Source organism: Episyrphus balteatus, chromosome 3 (assembly GCF_945859705.1).
Source record: "Episyrphus balteatus chromosome 3, idEpiBalt1.1, whole genome shotgun sequence".
Classification (NCBI taxonomy): Eukaryota; Metazoa; Arthropoda; class Insecta; order Diptera; family Syrphidae; genus Episyrphus; species Episyrphus balteatus.
In genome coordinates this window covers 42,027,617-42,050,202 of record NC_079136.1, presented here as the reverse complement: position 1 = coordinate 42,050,202, position 22,586 = coordinate 42,027,617, and the positions used below count along the sequence as shown (strand labels likewise).

Below are 22,586 nucleotides of genomic sequence, written 5' to 3'. Positions count from 1 at the left end.
TACGATAGTAGGGCGACCTGTCTTTACCTTTCAAATAAAACAAAAATGTAGGCTATCGTGAGTTACAATTTCTCTAGGATTGTTTCCCTTGTACTAGTTATGGTAATGATTGTAGTGGCTTGACATTTAGCCGCCTTAGTAAACCGATTGCATATCGGCTTAAAAGTTAAATAATTCCTCGTTGTCAGAGTCAGTTGGGATTAAGTGCTCATCCAGGATATTCAAATCACAAAGGTACCTAGAGTTCGAAATGACTTTGTTGGGTTGTCATCTTTCTCATTAGTTGATTGGGGTGGTTGGCGATTTCTTTTCAGATTGCAAAAGATACTTGTCCCACATTATGATATTTTCATTCTCGTAGATTCACTCAGGAGCTCGTTAAAATTGATTCCTAAATACTTGGGGTTGCGTTTGGCTGTCAAATTAGTTCCATCTGGTAATTTCAGTTTCTAGCCGAACAACTGCTTCGTCCTCTAGTTCGTCTAGGACACAGTAGTTCTAACTTCCAATTAGGATGAGTTTGTACCGGAAACCTGGGCCAATTTTTTATTCTTGGGCAACTCCAGTTTTAATGGATATTTTTGGTGATTTTAGATCCTTCACTCGCACAAAAGAGTTCCTAGAAGAAAGAAAAAATAATATTAATAAGTGTTGAGGAAAAAGCTAGTGAATGAAGTTTATGGGTAAAGGCCATATCCATATAGTAGCAAATGCTTTTCTCTTGATGATTGTTTAAAGCTAAGGTGATGTCGTGATAAAACTTTATTTGCGAATGCAGATTGCTGTGCTTCTGCTCAAACTTCCAAAAGTACCATGATTTAGTTTATGATATTATATAAAATTTGTTTAACTGCCAACCAAGTAATGGATAAAAATGACAACATTTTTCGACATTTAATGAAGGTTATTTCGTTACAATGTCGGTACAACTCTAATCGTGTACGGTGACTATTTTAATATTTTAGAACCCTCTTTTTTTCACTTGAATTTTGAACACCCAAAGGAACACAGCGCTTGGTTTTTTTAAACCAAAAAGCAGAATACTCTACCGGCTTTGGCAAAAAATGTAGTAGATCTGTAAGAAGCTCCAGATGTCGATCATTTCATTTCATTACGTTTCATCCTAATTCTTGAAGAAGGTTATGATGATAACTTTTTAATGTGTTGATAACCTCAAACACTCAAATAGAGGTTTAAAATCTTATAAAAACGTATGGGATTAACTGGAAGATATTTTGGTAAATGGTATGGAAGTTTGCCTTCTGAGTATGATACATTACTTTCTACTCATATTTTTGACATTTGCTTCCCTTTGTGTCATAATCTGAAGTGATCTTCAATCAGCAAGGTTAGGTTAGGTTAGGTTATATGGGCTGACAGTTGATTTTGTTACCGTCACACTTAGATCAATGTAGATCCCTTGTGATACCCTGAAGTATTGTAACTTCATGAAAAAGTGTTAACCTATGAATGCTATGGTTGTTCGAGCCATTTGGAGGACTTGACAAAGTTCAGTAGGCTATTGCCTGAGAGTTCCGATAGTTCTTCTAATTCATTAAAGAAGTAGTTTCAATCAGCAAGGTGTAAAGTCAAATTTGTTAACGTTTTTAGTTACTTTTGATGAAGGTTACTTTTGATAAAGGTAGGCAGCTTGTATGCTGCGTTCTTTTGGAGGTGGTATTCTACTCATGATTCATGAATAGAAATCTACTACAGCAAGCTCCTATCTTTTCTTGCAGATCATGTGTTAATTGTAGTACTATAAAATTAATCATCTACTCATGAGTAGTCTACCAATTCAAAAGGAATGCGGCTATAGAAATTAATTTTACTCGCATAGTTTTCTATATTCTATAAAATCCAGTTTGCTCTGGCAATACCAACATATTCTCCTCTAGGGTTGCTTTTCTTATAATAGGCTTGTTAAACTTGTTAAACGCAATTTTCATTACATTAAATTAAATTATCGACTAACTTAAAATCGATGCTTAACAAAAAATATAAATTTCAATTATTTTTGATCAAAAACTTTTTTTCTTCGTACATATTAAAATAAACTACCTTTCATCTTGCTTATTTTTTAAATTTTAAATATTTCCACCCTCAAAGTGTGTACATATGATAGATTATATTATACCCCACAGTGAGTTTACCTACGTAAACAAAAAATAAATTCTTTACGTTTTTTTTTTTTTATTTTATTTTGCGTTTGAATTTGTTTCCATTGCCATCGTTGACGTTCATTGTATTCCGATTACGAATATAAAGATCATTCAGTCTCTCTCTTTCTTTCTTCAAGCATTTTAACTTACTCGTGTGTTGAGTCAACTCTCTTTTTCTTAAAATCTTGTGTATACAATGTTGCTGTATATTTTGTTTTTGTAGATCGGAATGTGCTGTGTGCTGCGCTGCGTATACAACACGGGAACGGGATATTTGTCATTCATTTTAACTCAAAAGAGTGAATGAGATGCGCGAGGCACATACAACATTTTTATTATAACAACACAACCCCTTAAAGGCTGCTGATAAATTTCCTTCTTCAATTTTTCATTTAATACAATATTGATTGAACAAAATGAGAGGAAAAATAACAACAACTTTATTTCAATCAAATTGTACCTAGGTTAGGTACATTATTTGTGCAGTTTTTTTTTTACTTTACTTCTTTTATTTTATAACAACTTCCCTCATAGAAAAAGAAACAACAACAACAAAGTTTAAATGAGAGAGGGAGTTAAAATATGCTCTGATGTGATGTTTATTTGTTTTTCTCTAAGGAATTTCCCAACATGGAATTCATCATAAATTCTCTGTTCTCTCTTTTATTTTTTCTCTCTCTCAACAAAGACATTGTTTGTATTATATTTTTGTGATGGTTGGATTGAATCAAATAAAATTAGTTAAGTGATAAGCGCAGATGTCCTTTAAGCTCTCTCTAAATTATTATAAACTAAAATTTAACAACAAAATATTAAATTATATATTTTCTTTCTGTTTCTAGATACATTTAACAAAAAAAAACAAAAATAAATACAAAAAAATGCAATCGTGTCTGCAACTTTATCTATAACTCAACCACAAGAAAAAAAAATAAATAAATGAATATGAAACTGATGGATATAGTAAATTCAATTCCATCGAGTGAAGTACGCGTGTACGCCGTTATGATCGTGTGAATTAAATTTTAAAAATCCAAAATATTAAATCCTAAAATCTGCAAAAATAAAGAGCAAAAAAAAGAAAAACAGTGAATTCGTTGAAAAAAAAAAAAATAAAAATCAATTCGCCGCTGCCGCAGCCAACGGAGACGAGAAAAATTATTTTTCGTTGGAAATTCTTAATTTGTTTTTGCTGGTCGAATTCCGATTGAAATTATGCCAAAAATACACAATCATGGTGAATTTCCACTGCCAGATGGTTGGGATGTTGCTAAGGATTATGATGGAAAAATTTACTACATTGACCACAATACGAAGAAGACAACATGGCTGGATCCACGCGATCGGTATGTACTTTTAATTCTAATTTACAAGAGTTTTTTTTTAGGGTGATATTAAACCGTTAGAATGAGTAAAGGATTAGTGGATCTAGAATCTAGTACTACAATTAACACATGATCTGTTTGAGTAGATAAGATGTGTAGTTAGTAGTACTAGATTTCTACCACCAAAGGAACGCGGCTATTAATTTGATTTGACTGAAAGGAAAGATCATATATTTGGGTTTTTTTTTTATGAAGTTGACGTTTCTCTTTGGATAGAGTTCACCTCACCTCATATCAAATTTTACCACAGAGCGCATTCCACAGTCATCGCCCGTTACCCACCTAATAAAAATAATTTATTTTTTCTCTCCTCCCAACGAGACATGAATAATTGATAACTGAATTTATGATAAACAAAAAAAAAAAAAAAAGAATCAAAAATGATAATTTGTCCCCTCGTCGTCGTACGTTCATTCGAAGAAAAACAAAAAAATTTATGTGCACTGTATTTTTTTTTTTTTTTTTGTTATCAACATGTTTATGGGAAGAAATCAGTGAAATGTTTATAAATTGAAATGGGAGAGATCGAAACGGATAGATATGGTTATTGCTATGATATAGAGTGAGATAGAAGAAAACAATTTACGACATAACCTATGGGGGCTACGGACCGCATTCCAGCGAGGCACTGCCAGATGAGCATTATTTTTTGCTGCTTTGCTTTTAAATTTAAACCCGAATCAACTAATAATAATAATTGTTGTGTTGTATATGAGAGAGGGGTTACCTTGAAAGTTAATTGAAGTCTGTGTTTGTGTGTATGTCTGTCTGATGGTATGGTGAATTGGATTGAATAAAAAGCCAGCATTCCGCATCTGTCGTGTTTTTATTATTATTATTTTTTTTTTCGTTTTTGTATTTTTTTTTTCAAAGGAATTTGAAGGGATTGATTGAGTTTATTTATTTTTTTTTATTTCGTTATTGTGTTTTTTTTTTTTTTTGTGTTAGTTTCATTTATTTTGGTTTGTAGACCAGTGCCAATCCGGTTTTCAGAGGGCAAAAGTTGAACAAATTATTAGCAGCATATGGGTGGTGGGAAAATTTAGGATAAATGGTGTATGAAAGGGGAAAAATAAATTGCCCACAAAAAAATTGGGGGAAAGGGGGTGGGTGGTCGAAAAAGTGGGGTGGGTGTCAAAAATCATGGTTTTTTACGATTTCTGTCAAAACTAGACGTCCCATCGAAAAAAGTCAAATGCAAAAGTTGTAGGTAGTATAAATGTCTACAACTTTTACTCAAACAATTTTTTTCTATAACCTCAAAAATATTGGAAAAAATGCAAAAATACGATTTTTTTATTTTTTATTTTTATCTTTTACAAAAATGGTTGGATTTCAACAAAACTTGGTTAAAAACTACTTTGTTTTGTTTTCTATCTATTAAAAATGTTTTTTGAGCAAAAAGTGAATTTTTGGATTTTTGACGAATTTAATTTGAAAAAATAGACTATTTTTCAATCAAAAAAGTTACCGAAAAAATTTTTGATTTTTGAAAAGTTTGAAATGAAATTATTTAGATTAAAACCTATTATTTAAGATTGTGTGGAAAAACTATACTTTTGTTTTAGAAAATATTGAGAAAAATTGAAAAAGACAAAAAAACGGTTTTTAAGATTCATTTTTCCGTAAATGACAGTAATATTGGCGAGAAATAATTTTTAATAGAAACTAAATTATACTTTTCTAATGGCCTTTCACCTGCTTAATTTGAATCTAGCATTAGAATAGCTCTAACGTGAAAAGTTTTTGAGATATTGAATTTTGAACGTCCAAAACACTATTTTTGTGATGTTTTGCATGGTAATATCTCAAAAACGTGATGTTATAGAATTTTTCTGACTTCGGATTCGAGCTCAACGCACAAAAAAACATTAGAAAAATATACTTTGATTTCTATAAAAAAAAACTTTTTGACTAGTGAATTCGAACAAGGCATTCGATTTTTTCTTCCCTGTTCGAATTCACTAGTCAAAAAGTTTTTTTTATAGAAGTCAAAGTATATTTTTCTAATGGTTTTTTGTGCGCTGAGCTTGAATCCGAAGTCAGAAAAATTCTATCACATCACGTTTTTGAGATATTACCATGCAAAACATCACAAAAATTGTATTTATAACGTTCAAAATTCAATATCTCAAAAACTGTTTACGTTAGAGCTATTCTAATGCTAGATTCAAATTAAGAAGGTCAAAAACCATTAGAAAAATATAATTTAAATTCTATGGAAAATTATTTCTCGCCAATATTACTGTCATTTACGGAAAAATCGATCTTAAAAATCGTTTTTTTGTTTTTTTCAATTTTTCTCAATATTTTCTAAAACAAAAGTATAGTTTTTCCACACAATCTTAAATAATAGGTTATAATCTAAATAATTTCATTTCAAACTTTTCAAAAATCAAAAATTTTTTCGGTAACTTTTTTGATTGAAAAATAGGCTATTTTTTCAAAATAAATTCGTCAAAAATCCAAAAATTCACTTTTTGCCCAATAAACATTTTTAATAGATAGAAAACATAACAAAGTAGTTTTTAACCAAGTTTTGTTGAAATCCAACCATTTTTGTAAAAGATAAAAATAAAAAATAAAAAAATCGTATTTTTGCATTTTTTCCAATATATTTGAGGTTATAGAAAAAAATTGTTTGAGTAAAAGTTGTAGACATTTATACTACCTACAATTTTTGCATTTGACTTTTTTCGATGGGACGTCTAGTTTTGACAGAAATCGTAAAAAACCATGATTTTTGACACCCACCCCACTTTTTCGACCACCCACCCCCTTTCCCCCAATTTTTTTGTGGGCAATTTATTTTTCCCCTTTCATACACCATTTATCCTAAATTTTCCCACCACCCATATGCTGCTAATAATTTTTTTATTTTCAAAAATTATTGGCACTGGTCTATTGTTTCAATACAAGCAAACGAGTGGATGGATTTTTTTTTTTTTTTTTTGACTTCATCTTGATTGTTGGTTGCATTTTTGGTAGATATTTATGTGTTTTGTTTTGGAATGTTATTGTTGAGTTTGAACTTTAAACTCTGGCTTTTTTCATTAAATTTGAAGTTAAGGGGAATTTTTGTGTGTAGGTACGCTGGACAGACATAAGAAATGTGTTTTTAAGGGCAGATGGGGATTATGAAGATAATTGACATTGATTTGAATCGGGAAATTTATTGAAATTTTGGGGATCTATGGATGGGATGGGAGAGGTCCTTATTTTGGAGGCTGGGATGAATTTGAATATAAAGAGTCTTTGGTGTGGAACCTCAAAACTTATATAGTCAATGGTCTTCACTAAAGAACTGACTTACTTTAATTTTACTGCCCAACTAACAATTTTGTTTCTATTAACCCTTAACTATAGTGGTGGGTCCAGGGGACCCACATCTACTTTTAAAAAGTTAATAAAAACCGTTGAAAATGAATTTTCTCTTTTTTTTTGTTTTTTTTTTACTTCTTCTAAAATTGTTATCTTTTAATGCTTAAAAAAAAATTTATAAAAAAATTCAATTTTGTATTTTATTTTATTATTTCAAAACACCACAAATTTTCACCACTATAGTTAAGGGTTAAGCTCTGCAAAAGCAAAATTGGAATCTTTAAAGCTTTATAGAAGCGAAATTGTTAGTTTGGTTGGGTGTGTAGAGCAACTGAAAGCTGAAAGCAGCGCAGAACGAAAAGAGCAACTCATGATGCTTAGCGTTGAGGGCAATTCAGCAGGAGTAAAAGTAAAGGCTCAACAACAAACACGTCATCAAAAGTTCGTCAACATAGATTTTTCTGACCTTAAGTATACAACAGAAGAAAAATTCCAAGAAACCTAAGATTCATAAAGCAAAGCCAGACTTTCCGCTTCTTAAAATTCTTGAAAATCGTATCGGATTGCAAGAAACATTTTTGGCCCTACCTATTTTTAACAAGAGACTTTCCATAAAGTACTCCAGCAACCAACCTGGACCCTTACCTATTTTCTTTTACCTTTACCCCTTCTGACAACAATCCTCTCCTTCTGATAGCCAGCCAGAGTCACTCACCTCTATGGAATGGGATTTTGACACAGAGATGTCAAAATAAACCGGAAGACTTTGACAGATGTAAACACTCAATGGCTGTCAAACAAAAGCTGAATGGTTTGCTGAAAATTTGCTCATTTTGCTCAAAATTTGACAGTAGCCTATTAAAAGATTACTGTGCGGAAAATAATTAAAATCACTGTTTTTTCAAGTGGGCTTCGTATTATAGTGGCTTCGTTATTGATACAGGAGTTATTGGAACTTTAATGATACTAAGAGGACTAATTTTCGGCTCATTTTTTGAGAGTTCTCTGGTGATACTTCAACAGACTTAATAATGGTTTAATGTACTACTACGAGGTTGTAGTTTACTCATGAGTAGATGATCTAGTACATTTACTATACAGGGTGTCCCACAGTCACCGCCCCAAATGAAAACCATGGATTCCTGAGGTCATTTTAAGTCGAAAAACTTAAGAGGTAATTTTCTCGTTTTCGTCCCGTTTTCGAGTTACCACGGTTTTTATGATTTTTGCTCTCTTGTCCTTTAACTGGCCTTATCTTTGCCAAACTACGTTTGATTTGAAAGATTTTTTTTACAACCAATCAAGAATTTACTACAGTTTAAGTTTGTCTCAAAACTTTTTTTCTGCGGACAACCGTTTCTCCACAATTTTGCATCAAACACAATTTTTTCGTTTTTTTAAGTCGTTTTTTACACTTTCATATCATTTAAGTCAAAAAAACACGTTAATGAGTATTAATTTTTTGTGCTTTCTATTAAAGCCCAGTTTATTTTCATAAAAAAAAACAAGTTTTATTTCATAAAAAAGGCTACTGAAAGTAATTAAAAAAAAAATAAACAAACTGAGTGAATTAAAAAAAAAATAATTTTGAAATAAAAAACTAATTTAAATGAATTAAAAACTTTTTCTGAGCTATTGTGGTTAAAAAAAGAACAAATAGATAAAGCTCAGAAAAAGTTTTTAATTCATTTAAATTAATTTTTTAATTAAAAATTATTTATTTTTTAATTCACTCAGTTTGTTTATTTTTTTAAAATTATTTTCAGTAGCCTTTTTTATGAAATAAAACTTATTTTCTTTATGAAAATAAACTGGGCTTTAATAAAAAGCACAAAAAATTAATACTCATTAACGTGTTTTTTTGACTAAAATGATATGAAAGTGTAAAAAACAACTTAAAAAAACGAAGAAAATTGTGTTTGATGCAAAATTGTGGCGAAACGGTTGTCCGCAGAGAAAAAAGTTTTGAGACAAACTTAAACTGTAGTAAATTCTTGATTGGTTGTAAAAAAAATCTTTCAAATCAAACGTGGTTTGGCAAAGATAAGGCAAGTTAAAGGACAAGAGAGCAAAAATCATAAAAACCGTGGTAACTCGAAAACGGGACGAAAACGAGAAAATTACCTCTTAAGTTTTTCGACTTAAAATTACCTCAGGAATCCATGGTTTTCATTTGGGGCGGTGACTGTGGGACACCCTGTATACTAGAACACTCATGTTCTTCTTCCTGAGTAGATGGGAATCGCATTAATTTCATTGAAAGTGCGTTCCATTGTAAATCGCTAGTAAACTACTTCATAGTAGAACTTTGCAACCTCTCAACGGAACAGGGCTATTTTAAATTTTTGGTTTACTAGCGCATTCTAGAAATCTGAAATCCTTAGTTTGTAAAATCGTCATAGGACTTAAATCTGGTAATGCCTTCTACATGGTCAATTACAAGTGGAAACATTCACAATACCACACTAATAAAATGCCAACAAAAACAAAATCTCAATAGCAATAGAGTAGAGCTAAACCAATTCATATAGCAAAAACAACAAGCAGCAGCAGCAGCAGTCAGCAAGCCAGCACCACCAACAAGCTTGCTTGCTTGCCGTTGCTGCCGCACAAACAACCCACAGAGTACAGAGAGTGTTTATTATCTCTATACTTGGACTGTTAATCATCGCATTGGAATTTAAACGTTCGCTTAAGTATACACAACCGTAAACGCGCTCATTAGATATCTCTATCTGACCCGTCCATCCACCACCCGTAAAACTGATCTACCCAAAGAGCTTTGCCAAGTTCCAAACCAAACAGCATACAGCAGCAACGCGCCCGCCATGTCAGACATCTATCCTTTCACGGTTCGTCACTCCGCTTACCGCGCACTGCACCGCCTTCATCGTAACCATACATATTTTTATACCTCACCCTGTGCGCTATGTTGTATATTTCACTTGAAAACACACCACCACAATCCCCTGCGAGTACTGGGGGCATATTATTTTTATTATACTGCGCGAGAGTCAAATGGAGAAGCCATGCGTTGGAACTTTTGAAGTAAACAGTGCGCTCAGCTCATGTTGGTGTTGTACACTTAGCGTTAGCGTTTTTTTGTGTTGTAAAGATTTGTTGGCTGTTTTTACTTGGCTTGACTGCTTGGTTTATTTGGCTGCGGAATACGCGGTGGCAATATGGATGCTTTTTTTTTTTTATTTTTCATATAAATATAGATGTGTTGTATATTGTTTAAAGCTTTTCAATGTATACTATATTGTCTGCGAGTATTAAATAATCATTTATATTATTGGGTGTGTTAAGGAATTTGCAGCTCGTTATTGCCGCATTCCATCATATATCTCTCTGGGGTGCTCTGGGTCTTTTCATTGCATGACTATAAGGCATTTTCAACAAGCATTGATTCGTCAACATTATGTGCATATTGTATATTCATGTCTTGTAATTTGTCTTTTATGTTTTTTGTACTGTCTTATTTGGTTCAAGCGAAAACATTTGTGGAATCCCGAAAAGTTGACAGTTTTTTGTTGGTAACTTATGCAATAGTAATGGGAACAAGGGAGTCAATTCGTACGTCAGATTATGATTCGCTACTGAGCTGTCAAAATGATTGTCACATGAAGTTGTCAAATATCATTTTTGGATGACATTTTAGTTTTTGAAAACTTTATAGTTCACTTAATCGATATGACATTAAGGGTTGTTGGTAAATTGGTCACTGTTTGGGAGAAATGACAGTTCGTTTATCTCACAAAGGTCCCCATTTACCAAGATTTGATGCCGTTGCAAGAATGCTCTTATTATTCTGACAGAAACGGTATGACTTTGTAAGTGCTGTAAAGCTGTGATTACACTTTTTCATAGGAAACAAACAAAGTGTCAAAATTTTGAAAAATTATTCACGTTTTCATAGGAGCCCATTCCATTTGAGGTGGTAAACTACTTATAAGAAGAAATCTAGTACAACTACACATTTTTGTGTTGATTGCAGTACTAGATCTATTAATCATCTACTCATGAGTAGTCTACAGCACCTCAAACAAAAAAAACGGCTAGTGTAAACATCGAAATAAGTAGATTATCCCAAAAATATTCACATTCTATTACATTTCAGTAATAGAACAAACTAGGTAGTAGTTTTTTTCAGTGAAAAATCCTGTGAAAATATTTTTCCACATTTTTCTTATTTCCATAAAATGTCTCGCCTTTTTTTTCATAAAAATATTTTCTTCTTTCAAGAATTTCTGAGATAATTATTTATAGAATTTTTCTTCTATGGAAATTGAAATTCCAGTGTATGTACATTGCTCACAAAATAAAAAAAAAATTCTTAGAGGCACGTTTGGTTTTAATTGAAACTCATTTACCAACAACAATTATACACGACATTGCGTTCTTTTCACCAGAAATAAAGAGTTAAAAGAGTTCGTAGCAGACATTTTCTTATAATCAAGAAAATTATTATAAAGAATGTGTATCTGCATACACGAGTGATCCGCTAGAAGAAAAATTTCATTTATTTCTTGTTAATTTTTTTTTTTTTGTTTGAATTTTAATTCCATAAAGATTTGTATTCAAATCACATAGAACTTGGTTATTTTTAGAAAATTGGATCCTTTACTGATCATCTTTTATTTGTCTTTTGAGTTTTGCGGGAATGGTATTGTCAGTTTTTGACAACTACGAACCTTAATAGAATAAAATCAATAGATTCGCCAATAATAGTGAATTAATATTCTTTGTTTTCAAATAGCAAATATTACATTCAGCTGTCAAAATATTCTTCAATAAACTGCAATAGAGCATAGAAATCAAAACTGAACGAAACTGATCACAACGTCATTGTGGGTGCGCCATAAAGTTTGCTTGTATCCAATTATTATATTCATTGTTTCAGGCATTTATCTGTCAAAAACATTCATGACAGATAATACATTTACGTTTGTTAAAAGCGATAAGATGAATCTGAGCAGCTTTCTTGAGAGTGGAAACAGTGCGTACATCGCCATATGGGATTCACCGAATGTTTCGTTCAGTTTCGTTTTCGGATGTGCTCCCTATCGTCAATAAATTGTAACAGAACATACTGAAAATACGTTATCAAAGATAATAAAGTTCATTTAACGAAAACATTAGTACAATTTTATTCACTTCAGGAAAGTTTCATTACTTTTTCATTTAATTTGGGACTTAAATGTATATATTTTTATAATATAACTTTTAAATTAAAATTCTAAACAAAAGAATGATGAACATATCTCTCTACTACTTTGTCTAAATAAGCGTAGGAAGTTTAAAAAAAAAAAAATAATCGAAAATGATAAAATTCCATTGACATTTTGGGAAATCTACACTGTCAAAGATATTTAGGTTGTCTGTCATCAATCAATGTTTTTAGTCACGTTGACACATTGTTGTTTTTCGTAATTTTATAACCAAAATAAAACTCGTAACTTGTACCTATCTATACTTGTCTAGTCTGAGTTTTCTAGTGGAAAAAACAATTAAAATGCCACTTGAGTTGAAATATCTTTATCATGCGCGAGTATAATTTCATTTCAATTTATTGTATTGAGAGGTTTATAAAGTTATTTAAAGGTGGGTGATGATGAATGTTGAACGTTATTATAATTTATAATGCATTTTAGTTACACTTTTTCAATTTTCCATAGTTAGGGTAAAAATGGAATGCATTTACTGTCTGTTTATGTTATGTGGGTTTTTTGGTAATGTGCCATTACGATTTGGTCGTGTCTCAATATTGCGTAAAAGCAGTTTATTTTTTGACGTGTCTGTCAAAAAACACAAGCACAAATGCCATATTCACCTCATTTATGTCAACAATTGTACTAGATTTCAAGTTTAATTCACTCATTTTTTAGAAAAGACATCAATATTTTAAAGATGATATATCTTTTTACAAAGTTAAAACGATGTTGGAGATACAAGATCATGTTATGGCCAAAATTTAATGCAAAAACAGATTTAATTAACTTCTAGTGATAAATAATTTAAAAGAGACTCCTATAACAATGTTATTTTCTTCAAATGCATAAAAAATGTTCACATCGTTACGCTACAGTAATTTGTTAAACATACAAAACATACGAATACCTATATGTATCGTTCTTATAATTTTTTTTTCTTTTCTTTTCTTTATATTTTTCATTATAAGCTAGAATTAATTAAAGTCACTAAGGAGAGTGGGAGAGAATAAAATACATATATATCTGTATAATGTGTATAAAAAGATTTATATTCTAGTTCATATGAGGTGTGGGAATGGAATGGTAATTGTCTACGACAGGTAGTTTAAGATTGATAGTGTGGGCGCTAATCTGGTGCTGGAACGAAAAAATGTGGTTTTTTTTTTATATATTCAAGTTATATTTCTTTTCTTGTAATATTATAGAAGGAGATATATAGATACAACATGATAAGATGATTGGCTTGGTTAGTTAGTTAGTTAGTAAGTTAGTTTTTTCTTGTTGTTGGTGGAGAAGTCAAGGTTTCATTTTGAATTCCATTGTAGACGTGGACGTGAATCAAATCGTGCGTGATGACGTGGAAGTTTTTATGAATTTTTTTTATAATGTTGGTGTAGGTTAAACAAGTATTACCGGTTAAGAAGAAAGAATGAGTCAGTTTCAATCTCTTCTGCGGTTATTTTATTTTCAATACCAAAGAAAATTTTGAGATATTTCATCCAAAGAAGCCCAATATTGAACAGTCACACGCATTCACGTTAAACTGTCAATATCTCATACCAAATCTACTACAAATTGAAAAACCTTTCACAAATATTCAGAAAACCCTGAAAATGACACGACATTTCGATGGAAATCTTAGTTGTAATACATCAAATAAATAGTTTTGAAGTCACTGTTTGCTCCTAATACGACATTTTCGAACGAATACGTTGAGCTAAAAAATGAAACGTCGAAAACAATGCGTTATTGTTTGATACGCTAATAAGCATTAGAGACATTTCAAACTCAACAATAGATGCGTTGCTTAAAATGTGGTAGACTACTCATAAGTAGATTATTAGAAAATCAAGAACTACGATTGACTAATGATCATCAGCTCCAGCAGATAGGATGTATAGTTGGAAGTACTAGATTTCTACTCATCAGTAATGTAAAACGAAAGTAATGAAACTTAACGAAACGTTTCTTTCCTAGTCAAATGGAATACTAAAAAAAAAACCATCACATGTCAAGTTTTTGCATCCGAAAACAGAACTAAACAAAGCTGCCACTTTAGCCATGTTTCTTTGAAGGTTATAAACTTCTGCCAGTACTTTACCAGCGATTTTCAATGGAACGCTCTTTCATCGAAATCAATGCAATCTCTTTGGGCAGGGGAGCATGATAAATGTAGTAGATTATTTACACTTCCAAAGAAACGGGGCTAAAAAGAGCTGCGTTTGTAGATGTTTGGCTACTCATGAGTAGATGACTAGTAGATCTAGTACAACAAATACATGATATTCTGCTTAATTTTAGGAATGTGTAATCCTTGTACTAGATTTTTCCTCATCAGTATTATATCACCTTCAAAGAAAGATCTGCGTTCATTAGAGGTCACAAGCTACTCATCAAAAGATGATCTATTACATTTACTACTAGATAAAACTCATCCTCATATCCCGGGTAGATGGGACTTGTGTTGATTTCTTTTCATTGAAAATCGATCACAAAGAACTAATAAGTAGTTTACTTCCTAGAACGGAACGTGACGAAGGTAGTAGACTTGTATAAAAGAATAAATGAAAACATTATTTATGAATAAATTAAATCACAAAAAAACGGTTTTATTTCTTGACACACTTGACACGAAAATACCACAAATTTTTTTCTTAATAATTAAAAGTATATATTCAAAATCCAAAGTGACCTTAATCTATCCCACTTATAAGGCCTAAACGCTAAACCACCTTCAAATTCCATAAAAAGAAATATTCTTCCCAAATCAAAACCCGTTAACTTTAAAAAGCAAAATTCTTTTATATAAAAAATAAATAAATTCCACACAATCTGGTACCCGATTGGTAGGCATTGACATTTTTGGGTAGGTGTAAAATCACAGACTTAAAATTCTTCTTCTCTAAAAATAAACATACTCCCACCATTTATAGTCTTTTCTCCAAATTAAAAAAAAAAAATCTACTACTAAATCTTAATTTTATCCCCAACAAAGAAAAAAGAAAGAAATTCCTTTCGATACAGTTGAGAAATTCTTCTTCTTTAAATCATAAATTTTCCTCCGAAAAACCATTAAAGAATTCTTTTCTGATTGCGTTGGTAAATCGTTTACACTATATGCATTTAAGGCTTACCTGTCTCTGCCTCTCACAAAGGTGAAAATCAAGACAATTAATAACAATCTTATCCCATTGGGTTATTGGGTATCGAACACGAGGAATTTGTAGAGTGTGAAAAGATAAACAAAAAACACAATTTAAGACTCTGCTACCGAAAAGTATAACACAAAAAAAAAAAAAAAAAAAACGGGGAAAACACAAAAAGTATCTTTTAACCTGTGTGATAAAGTGAATTCTTGGATCTTCTTCCTCCACACAAACTATAAGATCATACAATTATTCACACAACATGCATTGGAATTTCGGGAATCCACCAGATAAACCAGCTTCCACTTAAAAGTGATCGACCAATTCTGCGATTCACAACAACAACAATAAATAGATTGTTTTGTATAGGTTAGGTGCCCTGGGTAGAGAGGTATGCGCAGTGAGCAAGCAGCGAGCTTGTGTTATAGCCTTAACTAAGACACGTAGATACTGGCTACTACTCCTACTCCACCTCTGCGGGTGCTACTTTCCATCTGGAGCTGATCGAATCAAAGAAAAAATACCAAAGAATTCCATCCACAACAACAATAACCATATCCCAATTTGTATCTTTTCACAGAAAAATAAAAATAAATATTTTTTTTTATTGTGAAAAAATAAATTCCAACTGGAATTCCATGGAAATCAATAAATTGTTTGTGCCAATAAAATAGTCAGCAATAATTAGCAACAAAATGAAAAATAATTAAAAAAAAAAAAAAAAAAAAACTTATTGTGTATAAAAGTATCTTATAGATAAATTTTTAGAGGAAAAAGATACATATACAAACTCGCGGTACTATCTATGAATTATCATTTTATATTTCCTTTCATTTCAACAGATATACAAAAAGAGAGGGAAAGAGAAAGCATGAGACTCATGATACAACAACAAAAAAAAAAAACTAAAGACTTAAATTACATCAGTAGTCAGAATGCATAGATACAAATGCATATAATTACAAACAAAATGCCTATGTTGCTAGATACTATAGAGATATATGTTTGTAGATAGATAGAGAAAGAGAGAAGTCCGATATTATATTAGATGATGGGACGGATTGTGGCAATATAAAAGTTGTTGGGTTGTTGAGGAGGAGGAGAGAGGAGGGAACGAGAAGAAATAGAATGGAATGCTGTCTTGACGGGTTCTTCGACATCAACCGTGAGTCGATTCGACTGAGTCGCCGTCGTCGTAGTCGTATTCGGTTGATGTTGTTGTTGGTGTTGTTACTAGTTTGTTGCTCATTTTGCGTTGTCGTCGTCGTCTCTTGACCGTGCTGGTTATAAAGGATTGCGGTGGGAAGTCAAGAGGGTTTTAGTTTTTTTTTTTTTAACTATGCGAAGAGTTGCAGAGAAGACAGCTTTTAGACTGGTGCTGCTGCACCAACTGCCTTGATAATAAGCTATACCTACCTTACCTTTAGGAATTGTCTTTTTTCCTTATTTTTTTTTTTTAATAGAAAAAATATATAAAAATTGGCAGATTTACTTTACTATTTTATTCAACCATTTTGATTGTAGGTATAAACTTTGTAGAGGTATAGTGGAAAAGATATCAAATGAAGTTAGACAATAAGGTAAATGCTCATTTCTTTGTTCTTTAAGAGTTATAAAATAACTTAGAGAAAATGTAATAGTTGCGTAGACAATGTAATTGCATTGCTTTGGTGGTTTATTCAATTTATTGTGACGTCACATACCTTATAACCTGCTGACAACCAAGATGCTTCCAACAATACCTGATTTGTGAAATTGTGATAAGTGGTTAAGGAGTTATGAGTGAACAAATGAACCCACTTGCAAATAAAACCTTGATGCAGGGAGTTGGTGCTTTGCAGGCAAGGTAGTGTTTCAAAAGTACATCTGCTCATATGTACGTTCTCATCTCCAAAAGCACGAGGCTATTAGGCGCGTTCTTTTGGCGGCGGAAGACTACCGATGGGTGGATAAAAACTATAATCTAGTACAAATAACTACAATTGGTTAACTACCCAAAGTGCCTACTCATAAATTGTATACCAGCTCCAAATGAACGCGGCTATTATTAGGCATGATCCTTTTGCGGTAGTGAAGTAATCATAAGATGAAAATGATAATCTAGTACTACCACTTGCGGTTCTGGGCGATTAAATAAGAACTGCACTGACCACTGATTTTCTATAATAGCCCTGTTCCATTGGAGGTGGTAGTTTACTCGTGAGTAGAAATCTAGTACAACAACTACACATTCCTATCTTCTCGAGTAGAAGATCATGTGTTAATTCGATTACTAGATCTACTCATGAGTAAACTGCGTTTCTTTGGATGTGGTAGCTTCATGAGTAGATGATTTGTAGATCTAGTACTTTAATTAACACATGATCTTCTGCTCGATTTGATAAGAGTTGTAGTTGGTAATACTAGATTTTTACTCATAATTAAGAAGTCTACGAACACAGCGATTCAAATTTGCAATGAAGATCTATGAAATTTGACTTTTGACAGTAAAGTGTAATAGATTTTATACGTAAGTAACCAACTTAAGCCACATTCACACTATAAACGAAAAAAAAAAAAAAACTGCAAACAGCAAATGAATGCCAGCTATGCCAGTCAACATAAGGCAAGTTCCAGCAGTCTCAACGTGATTAGCCGGTTTCATAGATTTTTCCTCTAACTTCATCAAAGTCTTTTACCTGACTTTATGCTCTTATATGTGTGTATGTATGTGCAATCGCCACTATGCATGCAACAACAACAACTCGCGTATAGCTGTGGCAGCATGAATTCTACTATTTTATTGTTGTTGCATTCATATCAGACATTAGAGTAGGACTTTTTTGAAGGCACATAGAGATATACTCAATCGAGTAGTGCATTCAAACAGCGTGGTGTAGTGTGTGCATGAACGAACGAAGGAATATATATTGCAGATATGAGATTGTTGCTCTCCCATGCTGTCAATGCTATTGCGCTGATCCATGCCTGAATGTTTTTTTTTTTTACTTAACTTTATTATTTTTTTTTTTGTTTACTTTTTTATATATATATATATTTTTTGTAAGAGTCGCCCCACGAGTTAATGCAACCATTCAACTTTGCTGTTACTGCCACGCTGTTGCTTGTTTCTTAGAGCTTACATTATTGCTATTTGATGATAGTCGCGCAGCTCGATGCATTTTATGCCCACCATTCCAGTTATGTGTATAAAGAGACGACAATGATGGTATATCTATGGATATACTACTCTTGGATTGGAGCTGGTGCTGGTGCTGGCTGACTTGCGGAGGGCCAGGAGAGTTTGAAACTATTCAAGTATGTGGCAAGGCACATAGTGCAGTTGATTAGATATACAACTTTTGTATCCGCAAGGTATGAAATCAAACATTCCATTCCGATCTTTTGCTCTTCGTTGCGCTCGTTGCCCTCTCTTTCTTTCGAAGAGATGCGACGAACAGACCGACACGACAAGACGCCGCCGACGAACGGTCGACGGACGTACTATAAAACGACATCATAGTGAATGCAGAAACGTCGTCGTCGACAGGCAACGACTGCGACTACGACAACGACAACAACGACGTCAACTTGTGCACCTCGTTTGGGGGCTCGTATACACCCATTTGACAGGTATGTGCTGGTTGTTTGTTGTTGGGACTGTTTGACTCGTACTTAGATAGAAAATTGCACATATACGGCAATGTTGAGTATTTTGCAACAGAAGTTAGTTACCTTACTACAACAAAAATTAAATAAAATTTTCAAAAAAAAAAAAAAAAAAACTGAATAGGAATACCTACGTATACCCACACTTGGTATTGGTGCTACGCGAATTGCGAACCCGTCGTCGCGCCTTTAGAGTTCTGGTTTTTTATAGCTAAAAAAAAAAACCAAGAAATGTATAAAGGGGGATTAAAATTGCATTGATTGCTGGCTGCAAAGGAAAATTCAACAACGCAGCAATAAGTTTTTCTTGTTTGTTTTTTTTTTTTTTAGTATTTTTTTTTTTTTTTTGACTTTTTTGTCGCGTTGAATTTGCAAAAATGAAAAAAAAAAAATAATCAAACGTGGAATGTGAAAATTGGGCGGAAATGTATTATACACTTAAATGAGGTTGAGACGGTGCGAGCTTTCTTTTTTATTTTATATAATGACAAAATTGTCTTTGATTTTTATTATTATTATTTCTTTTTAAGTCAAACGGAAGTAAAGACGATATTTCTATATTTTTATATGTTGCATGTCATAGATACAAATTTTGGTCTAAAGGTGTTTAACGTACCTATGTAATTTTTGACAGTCAGTACCTATAGAAGCATGGCGTTATCAAGTAAACTGACAGACATTTGCTAGCTATGATGACAGTAGCATTCTTTTCGAGATGGCAAAGTACTCATAAGTAGTTTACAAGTTATTTTTAATAGAATGCAATGCAATTGTCATCTACTCCCGCAGACGACCATTTAAGATAGGATAGTTAGTACTAGATTATGGCTTTCATCGATGCATGAGTACTTTGCCATCTATAAATGAACACGGCTAATATTTTGTTGCGTTTGACAGATATACAAAAACAGTTATACTGAATACTTAAGTTTTATTTTATACATGATCTTCTGCTCGAGTAGATAGGATATGAAGTTTGGCAGTACTAGATTTCTACTCCACTTCCAATAGGACGCACTCAGACTTCATCCAGTCTCTAAAATAAGCAACTCTCCCATTTTCTTAACATCTTTGAAAAACTCCCTAAGAGCATTAGAAGATCTAGTAGTACCTAAATGTAATAGATCATTTACTGATGATTGGTTTGCGAACTTTAATGAAACGCGAATTTTATTAGCCCCGTTCCGTTGGAACTGGAAAACTACTCATTAATAAATGATCTAGTACATTTACTATTAGAACTACTCTACACATGCTCTTCGTGTAGAATATGGAAAATCGTTAGAAAAGTACTATAGTAGTAGTATAGAAAATAAACGGCTGATGTAAATGTGGCTCATGCTTACTTATAAAACGTGTTTAAAACTATTTTCGCAAAACGCCGACGATATCAACTTTGTTCCTTCATGTTCCCTTCTTATAACCACTGACGTCACAAAAACCCATCGTCCCAATGTCGCTTTAATTAAATAATTAAATATTCTCATGCAAACCCAACAAACGTCGCAAACAAACAAATTATGACGACACAAAAATCATCAGAATGCAAATATAGATAAGATACAAAATAAAAATAATACACAAATTAAAATAAAATAAAATTTAATTAAGCTTTAATAAAATAGGTAGCTCTGCGTTAATAACTAAAACATTCCTTCGAACGTTAATTTATGTTTTTTTTAATTATAAATCAGTTATAAACACGTTCAACTATTCATTTTCATTTTAACCAAATCTTCAAGAGAGCTCGAAATCTCGCGTCGAAATGAGGAATGAATAAATAAAAAAAAAAAAAACTAAAAATTTAAATGAAAAGCAAAAAAAAAATAAATAACCCTGCAATACAGAACGCGCGATCTAAAATAGCCGCACCATTATGGCCGAATGACGTATGAGCCTAAGGAATTTATTTCTCGCATTTTTCTTGTGTATTTGCGTCTGTGGCACATTTCTGTGCAGTATTTTTATCTTTTTTTTTTATTTGTTGTCAGTAGAATTTATTTTTTTTTTTTTTTTTCAATTTATTTTTATAATAGGTATTTTTTTTTTCGCAAGAGGAGACCCAGAGGCGTATAGTTAATATATATGAACGCTGGCTATTTGGCTGGTGGCTATCTGGTGCTTTGACATTTTATTTTATGTGGTTGACAAAGAGGGACAAGGGGGGAGACTGTACAACTTAAGCGTTCTTGGAAACAAGCATTAGAATTTATTAGAGAAGCAAAATAGAGAGCGAAATTATATTTTAATTTACTTAAATTAAATTCAAAATTCATAAATTTTATTTTAGTAAGAGAAAGATCAGGAGGAAAAGAGAGAAAAAAAGAGAAAAAGAGAGAAAAAGAGCAAAAAATTCTATTAGATAAAACTAAACACCTAATTGGACAATGTTTGATAAGATTTCTGTGTCTCTAAGCATTTTATAAGTAATTTTCGATGAAACGCAAATTAAAGGAAACTAATAAAATTTTATTGTATCCATGAAACAAAACATCTGTATATCTTTTTAGTACTAGATTACAGTTTTCATCTACTTATGAGTAGTCTATTTTCGACAGGACTTATGCATCTAATCATGAAAATGTTATTTATAAAAGTTTTGTTACTTCTAGTAAAACCATTTTAGGATAACCGCATTTGAAAGTTTAAAGAATGTAATAGATTTTGACAATTTGTCTCTATAGTGTATACCTTAGCCCCACTCCATTGGAGGTGGTAGTTTACTCATGAGTAGATCTAGTACTATGTATAATTAACACATGATCTTCTACTCGAGGAGATATGAATGTGTAGTTGTTGTACTAGATTTCTACTCAAGAATAAACTACTACCTCCAATGGAACAGAGCTATTATGAATTAACATCATTAACAGATGATTTAGTATACCTACATTTACGAAGTACTAGAGGTACTAATGCTCTTCTGCCTGAGCAAACGGCAAATGAATTGGTTTTAGGAAAAGATGCATAACTTGGCTTTCTAATACAAAGTAATAGAATGAATGACAGTTATTTATTTTTACTGATGAAACAGAAAGTTTTGGGCTTGACGTTTTTTATTCTCTTCTAGTTCTGTTCGTGTACAAGTTCTGTTCAACTTTATCTTCTTGTTTCTTACTCTATCGGAATGTCAAATATCTACTTTCAAATAAAAATTTTAAGTTAATTGAAAATTAATAAAATAAATGAACTTGATTTCTTATAACCTTCAACACATGTGCATGTGATTACTATTGATTGGAATGTGAGGAATTTTAACTAATTCTGATTCTAATTTGGTATGCTATTATTTAATGGAGATTCACAATAACAAAAAAAATAAAAAAATAAAAAAAAATAATTTAAGCTATTCATAGACTAAAAATGTAGAATATGAAAATGCACACTATTAACAACTATACAGCAGCTTTAGGAGCAATAATATAGATTCAAGTTTCCAGGAACTTAAAATAATTAGATGTGTGAGGTGGATAAGGTCTACCGGCAATTATTTTCATTCCTTTTTTTTTCTCTAAACAATGTTTGGATTTTCATTCCAACACAAGTAATCATCTTCTAGATTTAGATTATTCAGAAACAGAAACACTTTCGCACAGATAAATGATATTTTAATTGAATTCAATAATAATTGCGGGGATTTTCTCGCATCAAAAAGAAAATAAGCAGAATACAGAATTTTCAATTCGAATTTAATTAGACTGATTCAGTTGT

At 32.0% G+C, this 22,586-nt stretch overlaps 1 protein-coding gene across 1 annotated transcript in view; it reads left to right on the top strand.

The window, feature by feature from the left end:
- Nucleotides 1-22,586, top strand: part of LOC129915518 (protein kibra) — a 57,252-nt gene that overhangs the window by 3,454 nt on the left and 31,212 nt on the right. The window contains exon 2 of the mRNA XM_055995090.1: nt 3,005-3,508. Coding sequence (XP_055851065.1) covers nt 3,378-3,508 — 131 coding nt within the window. The 5' untranslated portion in view covers nt 3,005-3,377. The remainder of the gene's footprint in view (nt 1-3,004; nt 3,509-22,586) is intronic.